At 31.9% G+C, this 22,812-nt stretch overlaps 1 protein-coding gene across 3 annotated transcripts in view; it reads left to right on the forward strand.

Moving 5' to 3' along the window:
* Positions 1-8,925: 8,925 nt before the first annotated feature.
* The window catches only part of LOC145284519 (phosphatidylserine lipase ABHD16A-like), a 34,599-nt gene continuing 20,712 nt past the window's right edge, over positions 8,926-22,812 (forward strand). The window contains exon 1 of one of the 3 annotated variants that reach the window (XM_080133404.1): positions 8,926-9,201. In XM_080133404.1, coding sequence (XP_079989530.1) covers positions 9,187-9,201 — 15 coding nt within the window. In that variant the 5' untranslated portion in view covers positions 8,926-9,186. Of the gene's footprint in view, positions 9,202-10,000; positions 10,966-22,812 lie in introns of those variants that run through there. The other 2 variants (XM_080133405.1, XM_080133403.1) reach the window with 2 other exon arrangements.

Consider the following 22,812-nt stretch of genomic DNA (forward strand, 5'->3'; position numbering starts at 1 on the left):
ATCCACAGAGTTTCAAAGAAATGCATTCTTCTCGTCAGAGAAAAGATATGAGCAAAGGAATATTATAGTGAATTCATCCTTTTAGTTTTCATTTCCTTTCCCCCTTTCATGAACTCTTTACACTAAAATCTTCTTTTTGCATTTATGACTAGTTTTCATATAATGCTGTTTCAATTCATGCCAGTACCAGCAAATTCATCGCTTCGCTATAATATTCCTTTTCTCATATCTTTCCTCTGATGGAAATAAAACATTTCTTTGAAACTCTGCGGATTAAGCTTTTTATATGGTTGGAATTACTATATAAATATTAATATTTATTGTAAACTTAATTTTTATTTCTTGATTTCATATATATCCCTATATATAATAAAAGAGGTGCAGTTTTTTCCCTTCTGGACCAAAATACCGTAGGTTTACAACAACAGATATCACATACAAATTTATTATGTTTACACTCTTAGCCATTATTTTATTTAACTATAGAACATTTTAGACATATTATTGCACAATATTAAAACATTACATTTACTCCTAGGAGCGACATCATCATCATCATCATCATCATCATCATCATCATCATCATAACCTACAGAGGAAGTAGTTCCAATTTTACCCCCTATTCCATAAGTCCTTTTATGACCCCATTCTTCACCAGATGAATTTATACTTTTTCCTACTTTCTTGCGTCTACGCCATCATTAACTAGCTACTGAATTCATACATGTCCCATACTCTTACCACTTTACATCTACACAAATAATAATTTCTCCCTTTCCAAAATCCAGCCCAGCTGATTGGCTGAGATGTAGATATTCTCAAATTCTGCTGTTTGCTTCTTCCACCATTAAATGAACGGTTCGCCATTTTAAAACATGCCGCCATTTTTTTACATATCCATTCTTTTCTTTAGAACCTTTTGCTCTACATTTACTACTTATTAATTAGCTACAATAAATTTGCTTTACTGGACTTTTCCGCTATTAAATTAATTAAATTAACCCATTCATGATGTTATTATATTCATTCATCATCAACTGACACCCAATACATTACACAGCTACGTGAAAGTGCTTCTCATTCCACTCACTCCCATATCCGTTATTTCTACATATTTCTTTTTACTCCTGTCTTCATTTATTTAGCTAAAACGTAAAACACAACAATGGATTTTTTTACTTTTCCTTTGCCTCGTAATTATAATATTTTGTTTATTCCATTAGGGAGAGATAGACAGAGAGAGATTGAGGGGGTAGAGGGACAGTTAGAGATAGAGAGATACAGAGAGTGGGAGAAAGAGATAGAGAGATCATCCTTATTACACATTTATTTAGGTCACTAATTCATTCACGCATTGTAAGGGTTAATTCTAAGCCAATGAAAGTGACAATTTATGGTGGCCAATTCGCTAAAGGTGTTTACTTTTTCTTTGCATCCTTTTACACTTAAGCATTCCATGTTTGGCGTTCGCGCCTTGGAACCACCGGTAACGTTTTTCAAAAAACTTTTTTTGTTTGCTGGACACAGTACTACATTCTATTTTCACTTTTCCATAGGGGTTTGCTTAATGTTTTAACTTTTTTTTTTTACACCTGTAAACTCGCAAGGCAAATAACTAATATTAAATGTTTTGCTTCTATTTATAAACTCGCATAGGTCACAAACCAAAATACAATTGTAGTTTGCTTTTCTGCATATTTGAAAGATACCTGAGTGTAACTTAGATACTTTTAATTATGTTTAAACGCAGATACGTCACAAATCTAATTAATTTGCTGTGAAATATATTTCTGTATAAAATACATGAAATGAATCCCCCCCATCACTTAGAAAAGGGAGTGTTTATTCCGAAAGCCGTTCTTAACATAGAGAGGTTGGTAGTGTCCATTTTGAAAGCCGTTCTAAATGTGAGGAGGTTGCTGGTTAAGCTACAACAACAACAACAACAACAACAACAACAGAGCTACTTTAATTTTGTATGCAGTGGGAGGGCATACTAACATTGGGCAACGCCGGTTAATGGGTCCTGCGAATATATTATATCTTCACAAAAATCAAGACAACAAAATATAAAATGTGTATTTTTTTATGTGTTACAATTGTTTCATAATCATTTGGACAATTTTAAATATATCATTTAAAAATATTCCAAAATAGCTACTCTTCATACAGCAAAATACATTAGCTATACATATATGAATACATTCATAATCTCTATTTTAAGAGATCAAATAGCTGGACCTACCTCCACACCACTTTATATTTTCTTCTGTTTTTTTTATTTTTTCAATAGTCTTCAAATTTAGTAATCGCCCCATTTTCATATTTTTACTTTTTAAATGATATTTCAACCAATTACCTATTTTAAATATTAATTTAGGTGCTAATGCAGAGAGTGATCCGCGTTATTTTTTAAATCGTATTTTCACATTTAATTAAAGTTTTATGATATGTTTTTTTATTCAATTGTAAGGTTAAAGTACAGAATATGTACAAAACACCCTCCCCTCCCCATGTTAAGAATGGCTTTTAAAATAATAACGTTATTATTTCAGCATGGATCACTCTCTGCATGAGTACCTTAATTTAATCTTTTGTATGTTTTTCATTTGAATAATTATTTTTCTTCCTCACTTTAATTATTTAATTGATTTATTTCACAAATACTAATCTACACCATCAAATTCTAGTTTCCACTTAAATGTCCACTATTTCTTCCTCAATCTATGATAGTTTTGTATAAACTTTGTTTACATGTTACAATCTACTAATTAATAATCTACTAATTAATTTTTGACAAGGAAGGATAGAGAAAACCATTTTGATGTTATGATGGGTTCCGGACTCTGCATAGATAACTGACCTGGTAGGTCTGTACATACTAAAAGAAAAGTATAAAATATACTGGGCTTAAATAGAGGGCTATATATATATATATATGTATATATATATATATATATATATATATATATATATATATATATATATAACATATAACTTTCATGGATGTAGGAGATTTATAGATGACCTTATATGTATAAACGATAATGATGAATTCGAAAAAAATAAACATCTTATATATCCAAACGAATTAAAATTGAATTGTGAACATAGAGGACAACAGGCTACATTTCTGGATTTAGATATAAAAATTGAGGATGGGATTTTTTTTTTATAAAATATTTGATAAAAGAAACGTTTTCCCCTTTAAAATAGTATGTATGCCCCATAAAGATAGCACCTGCCTTGTTTTTATGTTTTATGGAACCATTATGTCAGAGTTTTTGAGAATAGCTCACGTTACTTTAAAACTAACAGACTTTATACCACCAGTTTCTAGTTTAGTAATAAGGATGATAAAACAAGGTGGGGATAAAAATAAAATATTAAAACAGTTAAATAAAGCATTTGTTCGTTATCCTGATTCTTTTGAATCGTTTAAGATAAACCAGACTATATTAATAAAGGAAATCCAAAACTATATTAGCAATGTATAAAATGTATTTATAATTACATATAATAAATTTATATTAATAAAAAAAAAAAAAAATGTATATATGTAAAAATATTTTTAACCTTTATATATCTAATTTTAAATAAGAATGTAAATATACTAAATACTAATCATAGTGGGGGTGATAAGTAGTTAAATGGATTAATCCTAATCTTATAAATACAAGACTGATAAATTAAAAGATTAAAAAATGTATCCATTTTAAATGTGGAAATTGATGAATAACACAGGTAAGAAATTCATTTTTATACTATGAAAAGGTTAGTAATTGCAATTAAGAATAGGAAATTGGATCAAATGTTTGAAACATGTCTTCTTCCTAAGATTAAGGGTGGTGGTGTTTGATCAACACTGCTGGGGAGCCATGATGTAATATACTGTTTTGTTTTTAAATCCCCAAAACAGTGTTTCATGGTAAACAACTGATGATCCCTTGAAAAATAAATTATTGGTATTATAGTAAATTCGAGAGCGAGTTGATGCAGTGATTGCAGGTGATTAAATGACTTACTGACTAGATGGTTTTCTAACGAATGATAAAAAATATTTTTTTGTATAGTTTTAAAGGTTAAAAACTTCCAAGACTATATATAGATAATGCATTATTTTATAATTAATTCAAGCGATCGAATTATAGAAAAAACTAGAAAGAAAATTAATGACCTTAAGTTAGAAATAACACTAGACTTCAATTGTTAAATAATGATTTTTTCAGATATGACTCTAAATCTCAATGACAATACTTATGGACTCTATCAGAAACTTAACCAAACACTATTCTATATAGATTATAAATCTAATCATCCTAAGTGTATGAAAAAGCCATTATCCTCAGTACATCAAAAAGAATATCCGGGTTATCACAAAATGAGAATATATTCAATAAGAATAAGGATTATTATAATGAAGTTTTAATTAGATCAGGATACCAAGGAAAGATCAAATACATAAAATTAGCAGAACAAAATGCACAATATCATGAAGCATGGCAATAAAAGGAAGAAGAAATGTAAAGAATAAAAATAATGATAAGTAAAGAAAGACTGAAATAAAAAATAATGAAGAAGTATATAATCATAATAATGTTATTAAGAATAAGAGAAATAGACGTAAAACACTAGTCTGGTTTGATCCTCCTTTTAGTGAACATATACAAAATAATATGCGTAAAGAGTTTTACAAAATAATTGATAAGAACCTCCCCCAAAAAATAGATTAAGTAAAATAATTAATAAGAACACAGTTAAACTTTCATCCTCAACTGCTGCCAATCTAGATAATACTATAATAAATTTTAATAATGGTAAAATAAACAAAGTAGTGAATAAGGCAGAGGAAGGGAGGGCAGTAGCCCTAGACATATGAGGGGCGTGCAATAAGTAATGCCCTTGACCCACTTCCCATAGCAGTAGAGCAACGAAACTTGGCACAGTTATTAGCCTTTCTCTACATAGGAACCACCCAGAGTTATGCATTTCTCCTATCGTTTGATGCAGCTCTGGAGACCGTTTTTGTAGAACACTCCAGGTTGGTCCTCCAACCACGATGTGACTTCAGAAATCAAGGCTGCATCATCTGGGAAATGATTTCCTTTCAAAAACAACTTCATGGTTGGGAAGAGGTGAAAGTCAGAGGGTGCAAGGTCAGGAGAGTAGGGAGGATGGGGAAGGATTTCATAACCACATCCCCATGCTTCTGGCGACATGCGAGTTGTGGACCGGAGCATTGTCCTGCAGGAGGAGGATACCTTTGCTGATCTTGTCCCACCTCTTGATTTTGATAGCTTCCCTTAATTTCCTCAAAAATGAAGCATAATAGACTCCTGTAATTGTGGTACCCTTTGCCAGGAAATCTATCATCACTACTCCGTCCTGGTCCCAGAAGACTGTGAGCATGAGCTTGCCAGCGGATGGCTGCAACCTTGCCTTCTTTGGAGATGGTGAGTCCAAGTGCTTCCACTGCATTGACTGGGCTTTGGTCTCTAGATCATAGTAATAGACCAAGGTTTCATCCTGTGTAATCAGTTTTTGAAAAACTTTGACTCATCTTCTTGGCACATCTCCAAATTCATCCTCGAGCACTCAACGCGTTCTTGCTTCTGGAATGGCGTGAGCAACCTGGGAATTCATCTGGCAGACACCTTATGCATATGCAAATGATCATGAATGATAGTTTCCACAGGCCCTGTAGTAATCTTGACATCTTGGGCTATTTGGCGAATAGTAATGCGCCGATCTTCCAAAATCGCAGCCTCAACTTGACGGACAGATGCCTCATGAATGGCAGAAGGGGGGGGTGACCAGGTCTGGGAGCTGTTTCCACAGACTTCTGGCCATGTTTGAATTCATGATGCTAACGTTTTACAAGGTCATATGATGGGGCATTATCACCATAAGTTTCTTTCATTTCATCAAAAGTCTCCTGTGGTGTGCGTCCTTTCAAATACAAAAACCGGATAACTGCTCGACATTCAACAGGCTCCATTTTACACCTGACTCAGTTCAAACACCTGTAAAACAGAAACCACACTTAGTTCAGAGCTGTAATTTGCCACATAATCCGTAGAGATATAAATTATTGCACCTGCAAAATTTCAGCAAGATCAGACAACTGGAAGTGAGTCAGAGGCATTACTTATTGTACGCCCTTCGTATATAAAACTAAATAGCAAATTTGGCTTAAGAAATGAAAAGAAATAAAATTACAATTTATTTATTTTGTTTTATAAATTAACAACAGTTTTCACTTAAAATTCAATTTTGCTTTTTATGGTATATTCACAAAAACAGCCTACAGAAAATGGACTCTGATTTATGAAAGTATGATAGGTTATGAAAAGGAAGGGTTGTAAATTTGGGTTGAATTTGGGGGTATCAAAACCAAAGCAAAATATGATGAAAGTAAAAATAAAATAGATAAACCCCATAATTTATTATACTATACCTGTTCACACTGAAACACTTACCACAATATTCTGTGGATCTATATAAAAAAACCTTGTTAAACTTTGTGACATATTTCCATTCTATGGAGGTCAGGCACGAACGAACACCCAATAATTTTATTATACCATATTTCTTCAAACTGAAACATAATTATCAAAGTATACTAACACAAGTAGATATGAAAAATCTTTATTAAAGTTTGTGCCTATTTCCATTTTATGGAGGCCAGGCGCGAACACAGACCCCACAATTTTATTATACCATCCCTATTTAAGTTAAAACATACTTATAAAAGTATTCTTATGTGCATCTATATCAAAAACACTTGTAAACGTTTTTTTTAATTTTTAAATTTTTTATTTCCATACTTTGTGGACCAAGCGCGAATGCAGACCCCACAATTTTAATGACCCACCATTCTGTCAGATCAAACATACCCATTCCTGTGTCTCGATACATCTTCTATCATTATATGTAATCAGTTTTTTAAAATAGTCAACCATATAGGAGCCTATTCGTGACCACACACACACACACACGGACATTCAGCTTTATATTATAGATATATATATATAGAAGTAGACGAAGAAGGAGAAGAAGAAAAACAGAGATGTAAAGTAGAAATTCACAAAAAGTTTTTATTATTCGGCAGAATATTCCAAAACTGGTAGCTAGGTGCTCCTTAATCTGCAGAGTTTCCAAAAATACAAATTCTTCTCACCAGAGGAAAAACAGTTAGCAAAATAATCCAATAGTCACGCTAAAAACTTTTTAAATATTTCTATGTATTTGCTGGTTGCTGTATAGGATGGAACTAATAGTTTTATGATTTGTATTCAGAAAACTTAAAAAACATAAGAATATAAAAATATAAATATGGAAAAATAACTTATGCGGACAGTTCATACAGAGTTTTATATATATATATATATATATATATATATATATATATATATATATATATATATATATATATATATATATAAGTGGTCTGGTCGGTGTGTGTGTGAAAATTTCCTACCAAACTCCTTTCTGAATATTTGGTCTACAGAGTTGAAATTTGATATATAGGGTATTTGGACATGTAGAAAACTTTTGATTTGGTTTTCAGCCAGCAAAAATTGCTGCTAAGAGGTCAAAATTGAAAACAAAGCAGTTGACCTTAGCAAGGTAATTCAAATAAAACACAACTCCTGCTGTTACTTTTGCACATGCGCAAAATTAAGCATTCATAAGTCAAATCTGTTTAATTTTTAACCTTTCATATCCATCTGTCGGTAGCTCAGACGGTAACAATGCTAGAGAGATAAATAACGATTAAGGCTGTAGTGTTAAACATTGTCATAAATTTTACAATTGCATCATGCCTATCATTGTATTGTTTTGAACCAATTAAATTGTCCGATTTTATGGGCTTTTTGTATTTTGTGTTTGCTTTTCAGTTTCAGCTAAGAACTTGACCTGAACGGATGTAAGGAATCCGTTCCAATCACCACATGCAGTCGAAGGATTCTGAAACTCAACTCCTGCAAGAGGCATGGAGCCTCCAACTTTCATCTCCTTGAGACAGTTTATCATGTGCCTAACTAGTTAAGCACATAAATTTAAGTCTGTGAGAGACTGGAATCTACTTATTTCATGCCTAAATATAGGCACATCTTCATTAAGTCCATTAAGAGGCTTTTATTGGTATGATTACTGAATTAACATGAACATTGATCATGGACTTGTGCACTATGCTGACAATGTGAACATTGGATCCTTTACATCATAAGGCATCTTGTCGACCCCTTCTACGGCTGCAAACTCATATCTTTGAAGACAGAATGAACCTGCTTCCATTTCCTGTTGAAGATAAAGACTATTACCTTACGAGGTTGTTACTAGCTCTGTTTTCAGAGGCAAAAGATGGGCATTTCTTTTTTGTAACCGGGGATCAATAAAATTTGTATTGAATTTTAAAGGTAGGCCTCTGTTGTTATTGCTTTGTTTTTGCCACTGTTCAAGGAAAAAAAAACGGTAAGATAAAATATCTTACAACGTTCTGATTTCGATTCTAGCAGATGGTACTTAAGACATAATTGTGTTTTAACGTCATGACTATATATTGGATAATAATCAATAGAGAATTGGCTCTATAATAAATAAATAAGAAACCTGGATGAATTAAAATATAATATTTATATGTATTTTATAACCGGTCAACGCTGGGTGACCTGCTTATATATATATATACATACATACGTACATATATATATATATATATATATATATATATATATATATATATATATATATATATATGAATGGAAATGTATAAAAAAGAATACGAAAAGTATAAAAGCTTATAACTTTTCTTTATTCGTTTTCAATTGGTGACGTGCAGGAATACAAAATAATATATATATGCTTAAAGTTAAGACATACTCCCCCCCCCCAGTATTACACTATTTTTATTTTACTTTCACTTTTTGCTTGATGAATGAATAAAAATAACATTGTTTCTGGGAAAAACCGAATATTTACTTTTTCTTTTCAATGAGAGTAGATCGTACACAAGTTTGATTTAATCTAGAACATATATTTAAAAAAAAAAAAACAGCGGGTTTACCCTTCTAGATTTCTATTAAGGCGTCGCGTGTGACTGACGACAACAAACCAACTAAGCCAAAGAAGAGATAATATTTGGGCCTAAGAGAACCATAGTCTACTCGGTTATTAGCCCGAATGTCTAAACATCAGGTAAGTAGTATTGTTTAGTTTTTACCACCGCAGGAAGATGTGACACAAGATCAGGGAGGTGGAGGAAAGTCAAACCAGCGTCCCCAAAGGAGTACTCTACTCTGGCCATTTAAAAATTTCCTGGGCAGCAGCTCCGTCGACATTCTCCGGTAGGGATGCCTCAAACAGTAAGCAATAAACTTGCCCCACCCGAAAAATAGCGACCTGGGAGGGTGGACCTCCTAGAGGTACACAGGACGTTTTCACCGTTCCTCAGTCAACAGCGGCAATGCCATTTCAAAACCAGACCATAACTTTGGCGACTTTGGAGCTGATGTAACCCCCTTCCCCATAGGGTTGATACAACTTTTATTAACTCACTTCCCGCCAAAGGAAGATATACAAAGCTAGAAACCGATAAAAGCTAGTTTCCTTCCTGAGTTTGTGTGTGCGCGCGTGAAGTCAAATATAAATATAGCCAAAAACGAATCCGCCAATATTTCCTGGTCGTAGCACCTCAGGCAACCAATAATAACCCCAGTCTTGAAGGAAGGAACATTTATTGTTTTCTTTAGATTGAATAGACTCCTGCCCATTGCAGGAAGATATGACACAAAGTCGGTCGGAAGGTGTAAAATAAATAAATTAGCACACTGTGTCTGCAAAAATTGTCATGACGAGACTCTTTAACATTCCCCAGTAGGAACGCTTCGGGGGGGGGGGGGCACATCCCAGGATTAGTCACGCGCTGATCTGTTGGTTTAAGTGAATAGCCGTGGGGTAGATAGAATTGCTTCAACGGGTCCTAAATAGATTTTTTAAATTTAAGGGAGGTCACTCTGATGAACGGTGAAACATTTAGTCTATTATTTTCGAATCAAATTTGTTATTTTTGGCATTTTTGAAATGTTAAAATGTAATTGACTTTGTAAAACGCTAAGTACAATGTACATGTTATCATTTCTCTTCCTTAGCGAACTAAATACGAACGCGAAATCCAGAAGAAAGCGAAACTAACTTTTGTATTAATTCGATTTGTCTTTGGAAATCAAGTCCAGGTCGCCATTTCAGTTCCTTGTCTTCTGCTGTGGCTAGCTGATAAGAAAGCAGGTTTATATTTTATTTAATAATTGCTTACTAACCATAATTATTAACCAGTTTTATACTTAGTTTTACTAAACATCAAAGTTGATTTTCAAAATTATTTAAGATTTTTTTTTCTAGTACTTATATTTGTATATCAAATAATGATTTGGAGTGATAACTCCCAAATGTTAGATTAAAAAAAAAAAAAAAAAAAAAAAACGAACTGGAAAATTAAACCAAAAAATACATTTTCATTTTTCCAGAAAAAAAAAAATCTATTTGACTATTTATTCCTAAAGTTTATATAATTTTTTTAAAGTTTATTAACATTATTTTTTTGGTTTGCTTTGCTTTGTTTTATCATTTAAAAATCGGTAGAGTGAAAATTATTCAAGTTCTAAAATTTCGTTTTGTATATGTATAAAAAAAACGAAAGCACGTTTCAATTTTGAAAAGCAATTGCATTTTAAACATTTTGCTTTCGCAGTTTTTTGTTTTCTTTAGTATTTGATGTAAAATTAAATTATAGTTAAATTTTTATTGACATTTTGATCTTAATTTATTTTATGTCCTACTCGCCGGACACACTTTTTGGTCCTTTTTATTTCAAGAAGAAGACGCGCATTTAGCCGTAATTTAAATTAAAATAAGAGAATGACCCCGTTGAGCCCCGGCAGAACCCTACAAAATAATCGGCAGGTAATTCGAATATTGCATGCCCACGCACATATCACTAAAGTTTACGTAGTTTATGTTGTCTATATTGTTCGATGTTTATATACATATATCTCTATATAGGCAGATATGCAATTTAGATGGTAAAGATAGTCTCTAACCCTTGCATGACTAAAAGGTACAACTTTTTAGATTACTCCATTGCGTTATCTAACAACACCTGGTTAAAATTTGAAGATACAGTTGACAGATATTTAAAAAAAAAAAAAATCGATTTGTCGACTATATCTTAACAAGCACCTAAAATTTAAATTGATTACGAACGTGCATCTTTTTTTTTTTGGGGGGGGGGGTGCTTGTTCAGATAGTCGACAAATCGATTTTTTTAAAATATGTTGTTTTAAGCAAAAACTACATTACATACTTGTCATGTCGAAAATAGTAATATATCCGAAAATTACGAAAATTCACCAAGTAGAAAGTTATTTATAGTCAAAACTAATTCTTACGGAAAATTGGGTAAAATTGCATTTTCTTAGAGCTTATGAAATAGACTATGAAGAGTTCACACACAGGGGGCATAACCGCGACCTTATGTTGGCATCTCAACCGTCCCTGGATTTAATTTTTCTTCGAGACTTAATTGGTTTAAAACTGCATTTGAAAAGAATGACCTCTGATTTCCCGTATCTAACAGGTAGTAGAAGTAAACAGGGTGGCCCTTTCTTTACCCTCATCAAGATTTTAATTACAGGAAAAATACAGTTTTCCTGTCGGGTTAAAGAGGTACATTCCCCAAAGTATTTAGGACTTTTAGGACACATAATAGAATAGTGGTTCTTTAGTCCACAAACAACGCAAGAATATGGAAAGAGAAGTGAAACGTTCATTTGTCCTGTTCATAATTTCTCTACGTTCACTGTTTGTGAATTTCCAAACAAGATATGGGCTATCATAGCTCCAGACATTGAATTCTCCAAAAGGAAGTCCGTACCAAATGATTTATCCGTTTCGCATAAGTCTAGTTTGACACGTTTGAGGAAGACCCAGAGGTCATTTAATAATTTAATATGTTTTGGCTGAGGAATAATTTCCTTGAAAATTTGATTTTTAATTAAAGAAGGATTAAGGAATCTCTCCTTTAAACACTCCCATGCCTGATCATAATTATCAGAAGTTATGTCTAAGTTGGAAACAAGGTCAAACGCCTTGCCCATTAATTTTGATTTTAATAAAAGCAGCTTTTCCACTTTCCCTATGTTGGTCGAACAGAACTAAAACCTCCTGAGGAAGCTACAAAATTCAAATTTATCTGATGAGAGAGACCTACTAAATTTAGGACAGTCCAATTCAATTCTGATCAGTTGAACTAGACTTCATCCTGAGTAATTTTAATCTCGCGTCAGAAGTAAACTGCGTAGAATCTTGGCATATTTTTAGTCTTTTGGGGGATTTCAGAATCAACTGGTCGAACACCGAGTCTAACGAGTCTAACTCAGTTAACCATTTATTAACATCCAAAGAGCTTGATTTGAGAGAGGCCAGTCCAGTAGCATTTTCAATCACCTAGTCTAATGTGTTGGTAATACGAAATTTCTTCAATTCGGGAGACTTGATCTTTTGAACATGCCATAATTAGTGCCTCAAAGTTAAAGAACAAATAATGGTTGGAAAAAAACTTCCAAAAACAGACCAAGCCAGGGAAATATTTGAATGGCAAATGTTAATTGTTGTGAATAACACTAACCCTTTTCTACTAAGAAGGAAATAAAAATAAAAGGTTATAATACATTTAAACTGTAAGTTTTAAATTATTTAGTAATAATTACAAGTTAAAAAAAACAACTATTACGAGCTTAAACTTAACATAAGTTTCCTTTTTGCAATAAAAAATTGTTATTTTATCTTGCTTTTTGCTCCAAGACAGCGGCAAAAAGTCAACAGAGCATATCTCTAAAATTCAATACAAATTTTATTCATTCTTTGTTGCAAAAAGAAAATGCCCGATTTGCCTCTGAATAGAGCTGGTAACAACCTCGAAAAATAAGTTCTTCTTTATCCGGGTAAAGCATTGTTCATAGATTGGATTAATTGCAGCCATTTGAAGGGGGTTGGTATGATGCCTTCTGATGGAAAGATTCAATTTTTTACTTGAGTCGATATTACAGAAGTTCATAATTAATGTTCATTTGAAGGGAAAATCATTAATGACAGGTTGGTAATTCAGACCTTAAAAAAGACATATATATAATAACTTAGTCTAATCATTTAGGCTTAAACATAGTCTTATCAACCAATTTGATTGGTCTAAACAAATGGTAGGTGGCCAAAATCAGCCAATGAGAAGCTTGCTTATAATTGTAGAATTTCTCAGGGTTTTTTTTTTTCCATGTATTATCAAATGCATCCACGAACAATATTCTGTTTAAATTATATAACGTTACTTTTTAATATTTATTAAATTCTGTTTAGATTTTATAACATTATTGTTGAATATTTATTGACATTTAGAAATACAGGTGCTTCTATAGTATAATAACGAAAAAATATTGAATTTCAAGTAAAACAAATGGTACCTACATAATCGTCAGGTAGCAAATGGTAGCATATCCAACAATTATGAAAAATGATAAGATAGAAAAATCTATATATATAAAAGCGAAAATGTATGTATGTATGTTTGTGTGTCTGCTAAAAAACTTTCGACAGACACAACAAAAATTCACAAACTCAGTATCATATTGAAGCTCCATCCTTCGCTCCAAAAATATCGAAAAATTGGCCAAAAATGTTCATTTTTCCACCCCAAAATCGACAATTTTCCACAGGGGAGGGGGGTAAACAAAAACGGCCCTCTCGACCGGTTTTACGCATGCGCCAGATGACGTCATAACCTGATTTACTTTAAATAGTTGAAAAACTGAACAAATTTCATGTATGTCGTGTTTAGGTCAGTTGATTAGCACGTTGGTTCATTATGTAAACATTTTGGGTTCGAATCGTGGTGCGAGATGTCTTCTTTTTTTTTTTTTTTTTTTCGATTTTTTAAATTTAAATATTAAACCAGCCATTTAAGCCATTTTTCACGTAACGTTCGTTTTTCTATTTTTTTTTTTTTTTTTTTTTTTTTTACTTTGCTTATCCACCCCCAACCACACACCCAAAAACACCCGGGTACCTAGCGATTTTTTTTTTTAAATTTTAATATAAAAACAGGCGTATTCACGTGTTCGTTTTTCTGTTTTCATCGTTCGTTTGCCTTACGTTAGTTTTTATTGTGTCCCCCCCCCTGCTTAAGTGTTAACGTTTTCTTTTTTTACTTCGCTTATAACAAATAAACCTGGTCATTGACGTCGTCGTCGTCGTAATGCTCGACGACTTCCGGGCGGGTACCTGTCAATTTCGTTCTTACTTAAATAAATTCAAACATCTTTCACTAACTCATCCTGGATGCCCGATTTTATTTTCAAACTTCGCCTTGATCATACCCCCCCCCCCGGGTTCTTTTTTATTTAACACCATACACACTTACAAACACCCGGGCAACGCCGGGTACCCTTGCTAGTAATCTATAAATATAAAAGTGAAAATGTATGTATGTGTGTTCGCTTTTTCTGTATGTCTACAAAAGGCTTTTTTCAGAGAAGCGGTCGGTCACCTAACAACTTTTTAAAACTTTTTATATCACATGTAAATCGTAATATCTGAGTTAACAACGGAGCTCGCCTGTCTATTTAATTTGCTCGACTTCGGGAAGATAAATATTCAACAGTTTTCGCTCGCCACATGTGGGTTAGGCCTTTTCCTATAATAAAAGCGACACTAATTCTTGCGTTATTTTTCCGGTCTCGATCGCCGGAAATGTCCGAAAGCAGTCAGTTTTGATCAATGTGGAAATATTATTTCCTTATATCAGAAGACAATTTCTATTTAATTTCGACAAGTGGAGCTGTTTCCCCCTACCCCCAACATCTTGGGGGAAAAAAAAAAGAAAAAAAAAGCATTCCCTCACTAAATGAAATGCTACCCCGCAGTCAAAAGTTGACCTCATTAAGTCATTAAAACGTGCACCTGCTAATTTAAGTAATTAAATAAATTCAAACGTGTTTCCGTTAGCATCTCGCGGTGGCCCAATGGTTAACGTCACTTTTTTTTTTTCACACTTTAATTTTCAACTTTGCCTCAAGGGTTCGGGTTCAATCCTCATACTTACCTACCAAAACATTTTTTTTTAAACTCCCCCCCCCAGGAGTTTTGATTTACCCAAAACCACACACACCTCCAAACACCCGGGCAACACCGGGTTCCCCTCACTAGTTATTCATAAAAAAGACATTTGTAACATCTAGTGATCTGGTTTCAAAATCTACCAATTTGAATTGGGGGAGGTAATTAAGTTTTCTAATTTCTTGGGAATTTGATGCCAATTTCGGAAAAGTAGTTACAAAAAGTTTTGAAAACGGTTAAAAAAAATGTTATTTAAACAAAATTTACAAAATCTGTATATATGTTATATATTTTGTTTTCTGAATAAATTCTGTCTGCTACAAATTGTTTCAACTGAGTTACTTCCCCTTTTGCTTAACCACGTGACCCAATATGTCCAATTCGGCGTGCAACTTTATCAAACTATTTTTAAACCTTATAGGAACAGTTTTTCACGAATAATTAATTTTCTACCTTATCGTTTTTCATAATGTTTGGATATGTTACTATTTGAGACCTGACAATTACGTAGGTACCATTTATTTTACTTGAAATTCAATATTTTACCGCTATTATATATAAAAGCACTGAAATAAAATAAGCGAAAAAAATTAAACTAATGAATCAATCATTTACATTTTATTTAGGTGATGTCACAACGGTGTAATTCAAAAAGCTGTCCCTTTTCGTCATGCAAGTGTTAGAAGTTATTTTAAAAACTTTTAAATATCTGCCATTTATTTATGTTCTTAACTAGGTGTATCCAGTGATTTACTGGGCCTTGCTTGGGAGTCTACTTTTCAACTTTTAATTTTAATTTTTTTTCTCCTTCATCCTGTTTTGTTTGTTTTAAGTAGGATTTTAAAAATTAAATTTGGTTGTGATGATATATGAATTAGTCATAATTTTTTAAGTTGAAGATTTTAACTGAGTTTGTGATTGTTTCCTATTTAATCTCTATTTATAAAATTATTGGATGTAAAATAGCTTCGAAATATTATTTTTTCTTTTTTTAAATACCTGAGGGTTTGTTAACAATTTTAAAGCCAGTAATAAATTTCTATTTGACAGTTTAGATGCTTTCAAAGTACTCTCAAATTTTGAAGAGTCATAAAGTAATTATTTTTTTGGTAATTTTTTTTTACTTACTTTCCACCTCAACAATTACTAACAAATGACGACTTATAGGTGGCTGCAATTTTTCACCTGCTTGCACGATTATAGTTGTTTTCTTTTGTTTAATAATTCAGTAATATTCAGGTAGTTTCGACTGCATAATTTGGAAGCTACCATTGTAATTTATTAGAATTGACAAAAAAATCCTTTTGTTTTTTATCTGGAAACTCTATTGACTACAAAATTTTTACCTACTAGTGTAGAAGCACCCAAATAAATGTTAAATTGCAAGAAAAACAAACACATGCGAAGCTGCCTTATAATTTTATTAACATAGAGATTTAAATCATTGTTGTTCTCACTCGTATGTTTTCAAGAGATTTCCATCCTAAATTATTTTTGCTCCAAAATTAATGCCTGCTTCCTTGCATCAAATTTCATTTTTTGTGTAACCGAAACTTCCTTAATCCCCTATTATCTTGAACTTTCCAGCTTTAAAATGGCTGCCAATAAAACTAACTTTATTAGTGTTATAGTAATTTGGTTCAATTAATAATTTAATGATCAAACAATACCTTAATAATATAACCTTATTATGTTAGTTTGGTCATTAAATTATTAATTAACCCAAAAAGAGTACTGTATGGAGTACTGTTGTCACACTTGGGTGGTGCATCTGCTACTTGTCTCTCACTCCTGGACAGGGTTCAAAAGAGAGTTGCCAACCTGACAGGTCCTGAACTGTCATCTAGGCTTCAGCCTCTGTCCCATTGACGAAATATTGCATTCCTCTGCCTGTTCCACAAGTACTTTAATGGTGAATTCTCTGATGAACTTGTACTTCCTCAATGTGAATACCCCTGACAAACGCGACAAGCAGCTAAATCCCACCCCTTCAAAGTAGAGATCCCTAAGTGTAAGAACGCCTTCTACTCCAACAGTTTCTTCCCCAGAACTGCTAAACTTCTGCGATTCTGCTTTCCCAACTGTACTGACATGCAGAAGTTAAAGTGTAATGTGAACAGACATCTTGGTACTCCTCTCCCTTCATAATACCCCTGCAACTTATGTCCCCGATAGTAGCCCCCTCTACTTCAAAGTAGCACTGTGCATTGTTTGGGGTGAAAATTGAATAATAAAAAAAAATTGTTATAAAACTAGAACTAATTTAGTTAAGATACTGTTTAAATGGGTAGCCATCTTAAAGCTGAAAACTTCAGGATAGATAAGCTTGTTTGTTATTAAGTTCGTTTATCACCACTACCCACTTTTTTTTGTTTTTGTTTTACTAGATTTTAATTTCTTTAATTTAATGACTTCATTTTCTCCCCTTTTGTTCGTTGGTTGAAATCCATTAATAATATTCCCTTTTTTTCTTTTTAGTCTGTTAAATTTATTCATATGAATAAATACCATTTCACTTTAAATTTTTTTAAAGCATTTCTTTTTGTTAAAAAAACATTAGCATTAAAAAATGGGTGCCTTTTCAGATTGGAACTTACAGCATCAATTAAAAGTAAAGAAAATACAAAAAAGTCAGTCAAGTCCAAAAATTCAGTACACAAAGTTAAGACGCCGGAAGTGGAAATAAAAACTCGGAAATGGAATGGCATGAAACGAAATACAAAACTATATGGAAATAATTTTAAAAAATTTAGTTTTAACACTTCTTGTGCTATCATGAAACAATGAAAAAAAACTAAACTTGTTTCTTAATTCAATTGATTGTTTTATGATACATTTTATGACAAAATTATATAAAATTTGTGAAAATTTTATATAATTTTCATATGAATATATTTGAAAAAATGTAAACTATGAAAGTTGAAATTACTTTTTTGAAATAAAATATTTTCATATAAATATATTTTAAATATTAAAAATAATATTTATAGAAATGTAAAAATAAGTTTATTTTCTTTTTGTTTCATAAAGCAACAAGTGTTTTCATATGGTTTCATATTTCGTTTGATGCTTAGTGACTTTTATTCCATATTTAGCTAAACCTAGTCCACTTCCGGTGTCTTAACTTTGTTTACTGAATCTTTGGATTTATAAGTATGCATGATGTACGTACTCGTTACAGAACGAAAATGTCATATTCCAAAAATGGCACTTATGCACTATTTGACCCACACTATTTTTAAAATATTATCACATTAAATTCAAGTTTTCCAATATCTTTTATTAAATTGTTAGGTGACAGTACAGAATAGTTATAAAACACTGTTCCATCCCCATGTCAAGAATGGCTTGTGTGTGAGACAAATAGTGCAGGAGTACTCCAAAAATTGTGTAAATTGATCAAGTATTTTTTCTTTAAACTAAGAAAATCAAAACTTACGATTTTTAGCAATTTTACTTCTAAACGGCATTGAACATAAGACTAATTCTTCACCCCGACACTTCGATTTGAGTTGTCTCTTATTTATTTAATCGGATTTAATCATTACCGGTGAAAACACTACAGCTCGCTTTGTCATAAAATTTGATTTGCTTGAATAAAAAAAAATACTTGATCAAATTATGTGATTTTTGGAATATTTCATCTTCTTTCCATGATTGGTACATACATCATGCAGACTTTTTTTTTTTTGTATTTTCTTTACTTTTAATTGCCATCATAAGTGCCACTCTGAATAAGTACCAAAAATGTTTTAAAAGTAAATTCTAAAAACATTGATTTGTAATAACAACAGATAACAATGAACGATCCTGGCTCTTATGTTCGTTGTTGGTTATTTCTAGATATGACACTAATTTTCGACACCCATAACAAAAAATGCAAGTAAAAACTAGTAAAATGAAATTAATCCATTGTAATTTTACTCTATATTGAAGTGAAATATTATAGTAAAAGTCTCATGTTTGGCTTAAAATATTATGAAAAAGATGTGTATCGATAGGATATCCAGAAAATAATATTTTAAGCAGACCACACCTAAAACAATTAACTCCCGGTTTGATATGGAACTCGTTAACTGACAGAATTTTCTTTTTAATATTAATTTTCAATATCGTTATTTGTTGCCCCCAAAAAGTAATATTTAAATTATTTTTATTAAATTCCTCTTTATTCTAGGAAAAATCAATTTTTAATTTCTAAAACTAAGCTTCACTAAATCCTTAAATTAACTCTATTGGAAACTTATTTTCCATACAAAATTTTTTTATAGACATAAACTAAAAGTCAAATTTTTATTTAATAATAACTGATTGTAAAACATGTTATGCACAAAGAAATTTCATTCACTCTTAAATCATAATTATTTCAGTTACTTGGTTTAGAAATTATATTTTTATTCTGACAAAAGAAAGTAACAAGTGCAAACAGATTACTGCGTCATTGGCCTTCCATAGAAAAAACTGTTCCCTAGTCAAAAACGGTATCAATTTAAAAAAAATTTATTTAAATTATTACCAGTAAGATTTTCTGTTTATTCATGACTGAAACTTCCATATATTTTTTTTTTTTCACAAACCTTGAAAAATTCAATCATTAAAAAAAAGAAATAATTTCAGAAATATTTTGAAATTACACAGGTAAAAACTGACAAATGTAAATAATAAATAATAAATTGTATCTGTAAGGTTTGTGACCAAAAATTAAATATATTTATTTCATCATTCCAGTATATTTTAATATGTAAAAAAAAAATAAGATGTGAACCATCTCCCCCCCCCCCCAAATTCTTATAAGATCAAGTTGGGGTGGGCGGCAAAATATGAGAAGATTTTTTTGTATATTATTTGATTTCAGCTTATATATACACTTGTGCCCGATATTATTCATACCCCTCTTGAAAATTGAGTTTATTAGGTGTAACTTTTGTAAGAATTTATTGTTTACGTCCATATTGATACATATTCTTAATAAACCTCTTCTGATCATTTTCGTCATTTTAAAATCTCGGGATACTTGTAATAAAAGAAATATACAGCTATTTATAAAATCTGCAATGTTCAAAAATAATCATACCCCCTTATTTTTTCAGTATTAATCGAGTTTCTGACTGTTTGTTTTCTGTTTGATTCTTATTTTGAATGCTTTTATACAACCTTTGATTAATTTCATTTCGTTTTTTGCATTTTTCAGAAATTAAAATGATATCAACTGAAAACCAATAAAATAATAAAAATTATTAGAATGGGGAAGAAAAAAGAGCTTAGTAATGATCTTAGGACTAAAATTGTGAATTCACATAAGGATGGTTTAGGTTACAAGTCAATTTCCAAGAAATTTGAGGTCCCTACAGCAACAGTACAGAGCATCATCAAAAAATTCCAGAGCCACCACACAACAAACAACTTGATTGGTAGAGGAAGGAAAAGGAAACTGTCTGCTAGAGCCACCAGGAATATTGTAAGAAGTGTTAATGCAAATCCAACCACCACTAATAAGGACATTTTAGAAAATCTGGAGTCTTCTGGCATAAAAATATCAAGGCAAACATTGCAAAGGACTCTGCATGAAAATGGTCTGAAAGGAAGAAGACCAAGAAGGACTCCATTGCACACCGGAAAACACCTTGCAGCACGTCTAAAGTTTGCTAGGACCCATGTGAATTCTCCAGAGTCCGTTCTCTCAAGTATTTTGTGGACTGACGAAACAAAAATTGAATTGTTTGGCCATATGGATGCTTCTTACGTTTGAAGGAAGAAAGGAGAAGCTTACAACCCAAAGAACACCATACCCACGGTGAAACATGGTGGTGGTAGCCTAATGTTTTGGGGCTCCTTTTCGGCTAGTGGTCCAGGTAGTTTGGTCAAGATAGATGGAACCATGAAGAAGGAGCAATATTTGGAGATACTCCAGAAAAGCATTAGACAGGATGCGGAGAAGCTCCATTTAGGACCAAACTGGGTCCTTCAACAGGATAATGATCCAAAACATACTGCCAAAATAGTCAAGAAATGGTTTGAGGATAATCAAATTAATGTTTTGGAATGGCCTAGCCAGAGTCCCGACCTGAACCCTATCGAAAACCTCTGGCACATATTGAAAACTGAGGTTAAAAAGCGGAAACCTAGAAATTTGAGGGATTTGGAGAACTACTGCATTGAAGAATGGTCAAAAATCAGTGTTGATGCTTGTAAAAACCTTGTTGATAAATATCCCAAACGGTTACAGGCAGTTATTAAGAATAAAGGGCATGCTATTGACTATTAGTAAGAGAGGTATGAATAATTTTGAACTAGTGCCATTATTGTTTTTCTTTGTATAATGTTTCAAACTTGCATAATTTATTTATTTGTTGAGTTTAAATTAAATGCTTATGCTTGATTTATTGTTTGAAATCCCTTTAATATTGTCTACCTTCTGGTTTGAGCAATATTCTTATAGAAATCTCAAAGATCCGAGGGGTATGAATAATATCGGGCACAAGTGTATATAGTTCAGTCTTTCTTTAAATAAATCTATAAAAAAATTAACAAAATTGATCGATTATTTGATTTTGGAGAGAATTAAAAGAAAAAAAAATTGCATTGTTTTCATTGTTTATGTCAAAATACGTAGAAAAAATATGCGCTTCCAATTTTCCCGTTTTTACCTTTTTGGATGAATTTTTGGAAAATTCTCCAGTTTTACAGAGAGTAAAAAAAAAAAAAAAAGGTGAGATTTATTTTAGAATCTCTCTTCTTGCAAATACTGCAAAAATGACAAAGAATCAATTTATTTTAAAAGTTTTTACTCTTATTATTTGTTATGGGTTTAAAAATTCCACCTTTTTTTAGTGTCATACCTAGTTATTTGATTTACAAAGCCGCTGGAATCAGAGGGAAAAAAAGATAAAAATTGGATGTAAAGAAATTAGTGATTTTTATCACTGTTTACTACAATCGAGTGGTTTTGTTTTTTGTGAGTGCCAGGAGAATGACCCTCTCCCCTTTATTAAAATGGGAGAGGGTCTATAAAATTACCAAAAAAGGAAAAGAAAAAAAAAAAGATGATCATCTCACATGGTTGCTGATATTGACTGTAAAACCCGGTAATAAGTTACAGCAGTTGATTACACAAAATTAAACTCTGGTTCTAAACACTTTGGAATAAAACAAAAACTAACAAAACTGAACAAGAAATTAACTGGTAACATTAATTATAAAATGCAACAATTTACACAAACAAGACAACCGTGTATATATTGATAAGAAGAAAATTAATGTAAATTAACTCTCTTTCTCTAATTTAAATAAAAATGGCACAAGTGAATAAACAGATAAAAATCACACTTTGACAATTGTGAAAATAGTTGGAGAAATGCAGGTTAAGCTTTCATTCCTCTAGTTTAAAATAGAGCTAAGCCCCCTTCCCCCCAATTAAATGAATATTATACTGGTAGGGGTGGGACTAGGCTTTTTGGCTAATCACAGTCTTGAGCGAAAAGGTTTTGTGGAGGTAGAGATAAGGAATATAAAACTTAATTGCTTGTATATCCACTCTTTTTTTCATCATAATTTATAAACCTAACTAAGCCAGGAGTCACCAGGAATGATAAATATTATGTTTGTCCTCGTTTTATGTTCTTTTGTTTCTGCCCAATTTTTCCC

This window comes from Euprymna scolopes, chromosome 9 (assembly GCF_053919585.1).
Source record: "Euprymna scolopes isolate OS-2025 chromosome 9, ASM5391958v1, whole genome shotgun sequence".
Taxonomy (NCBI): Eukaryota; Metazoa; Mollusca; class Cephalopoda; order Sepiida; family Sepiolidae; genus Euprymna; species Euprymna scolopes.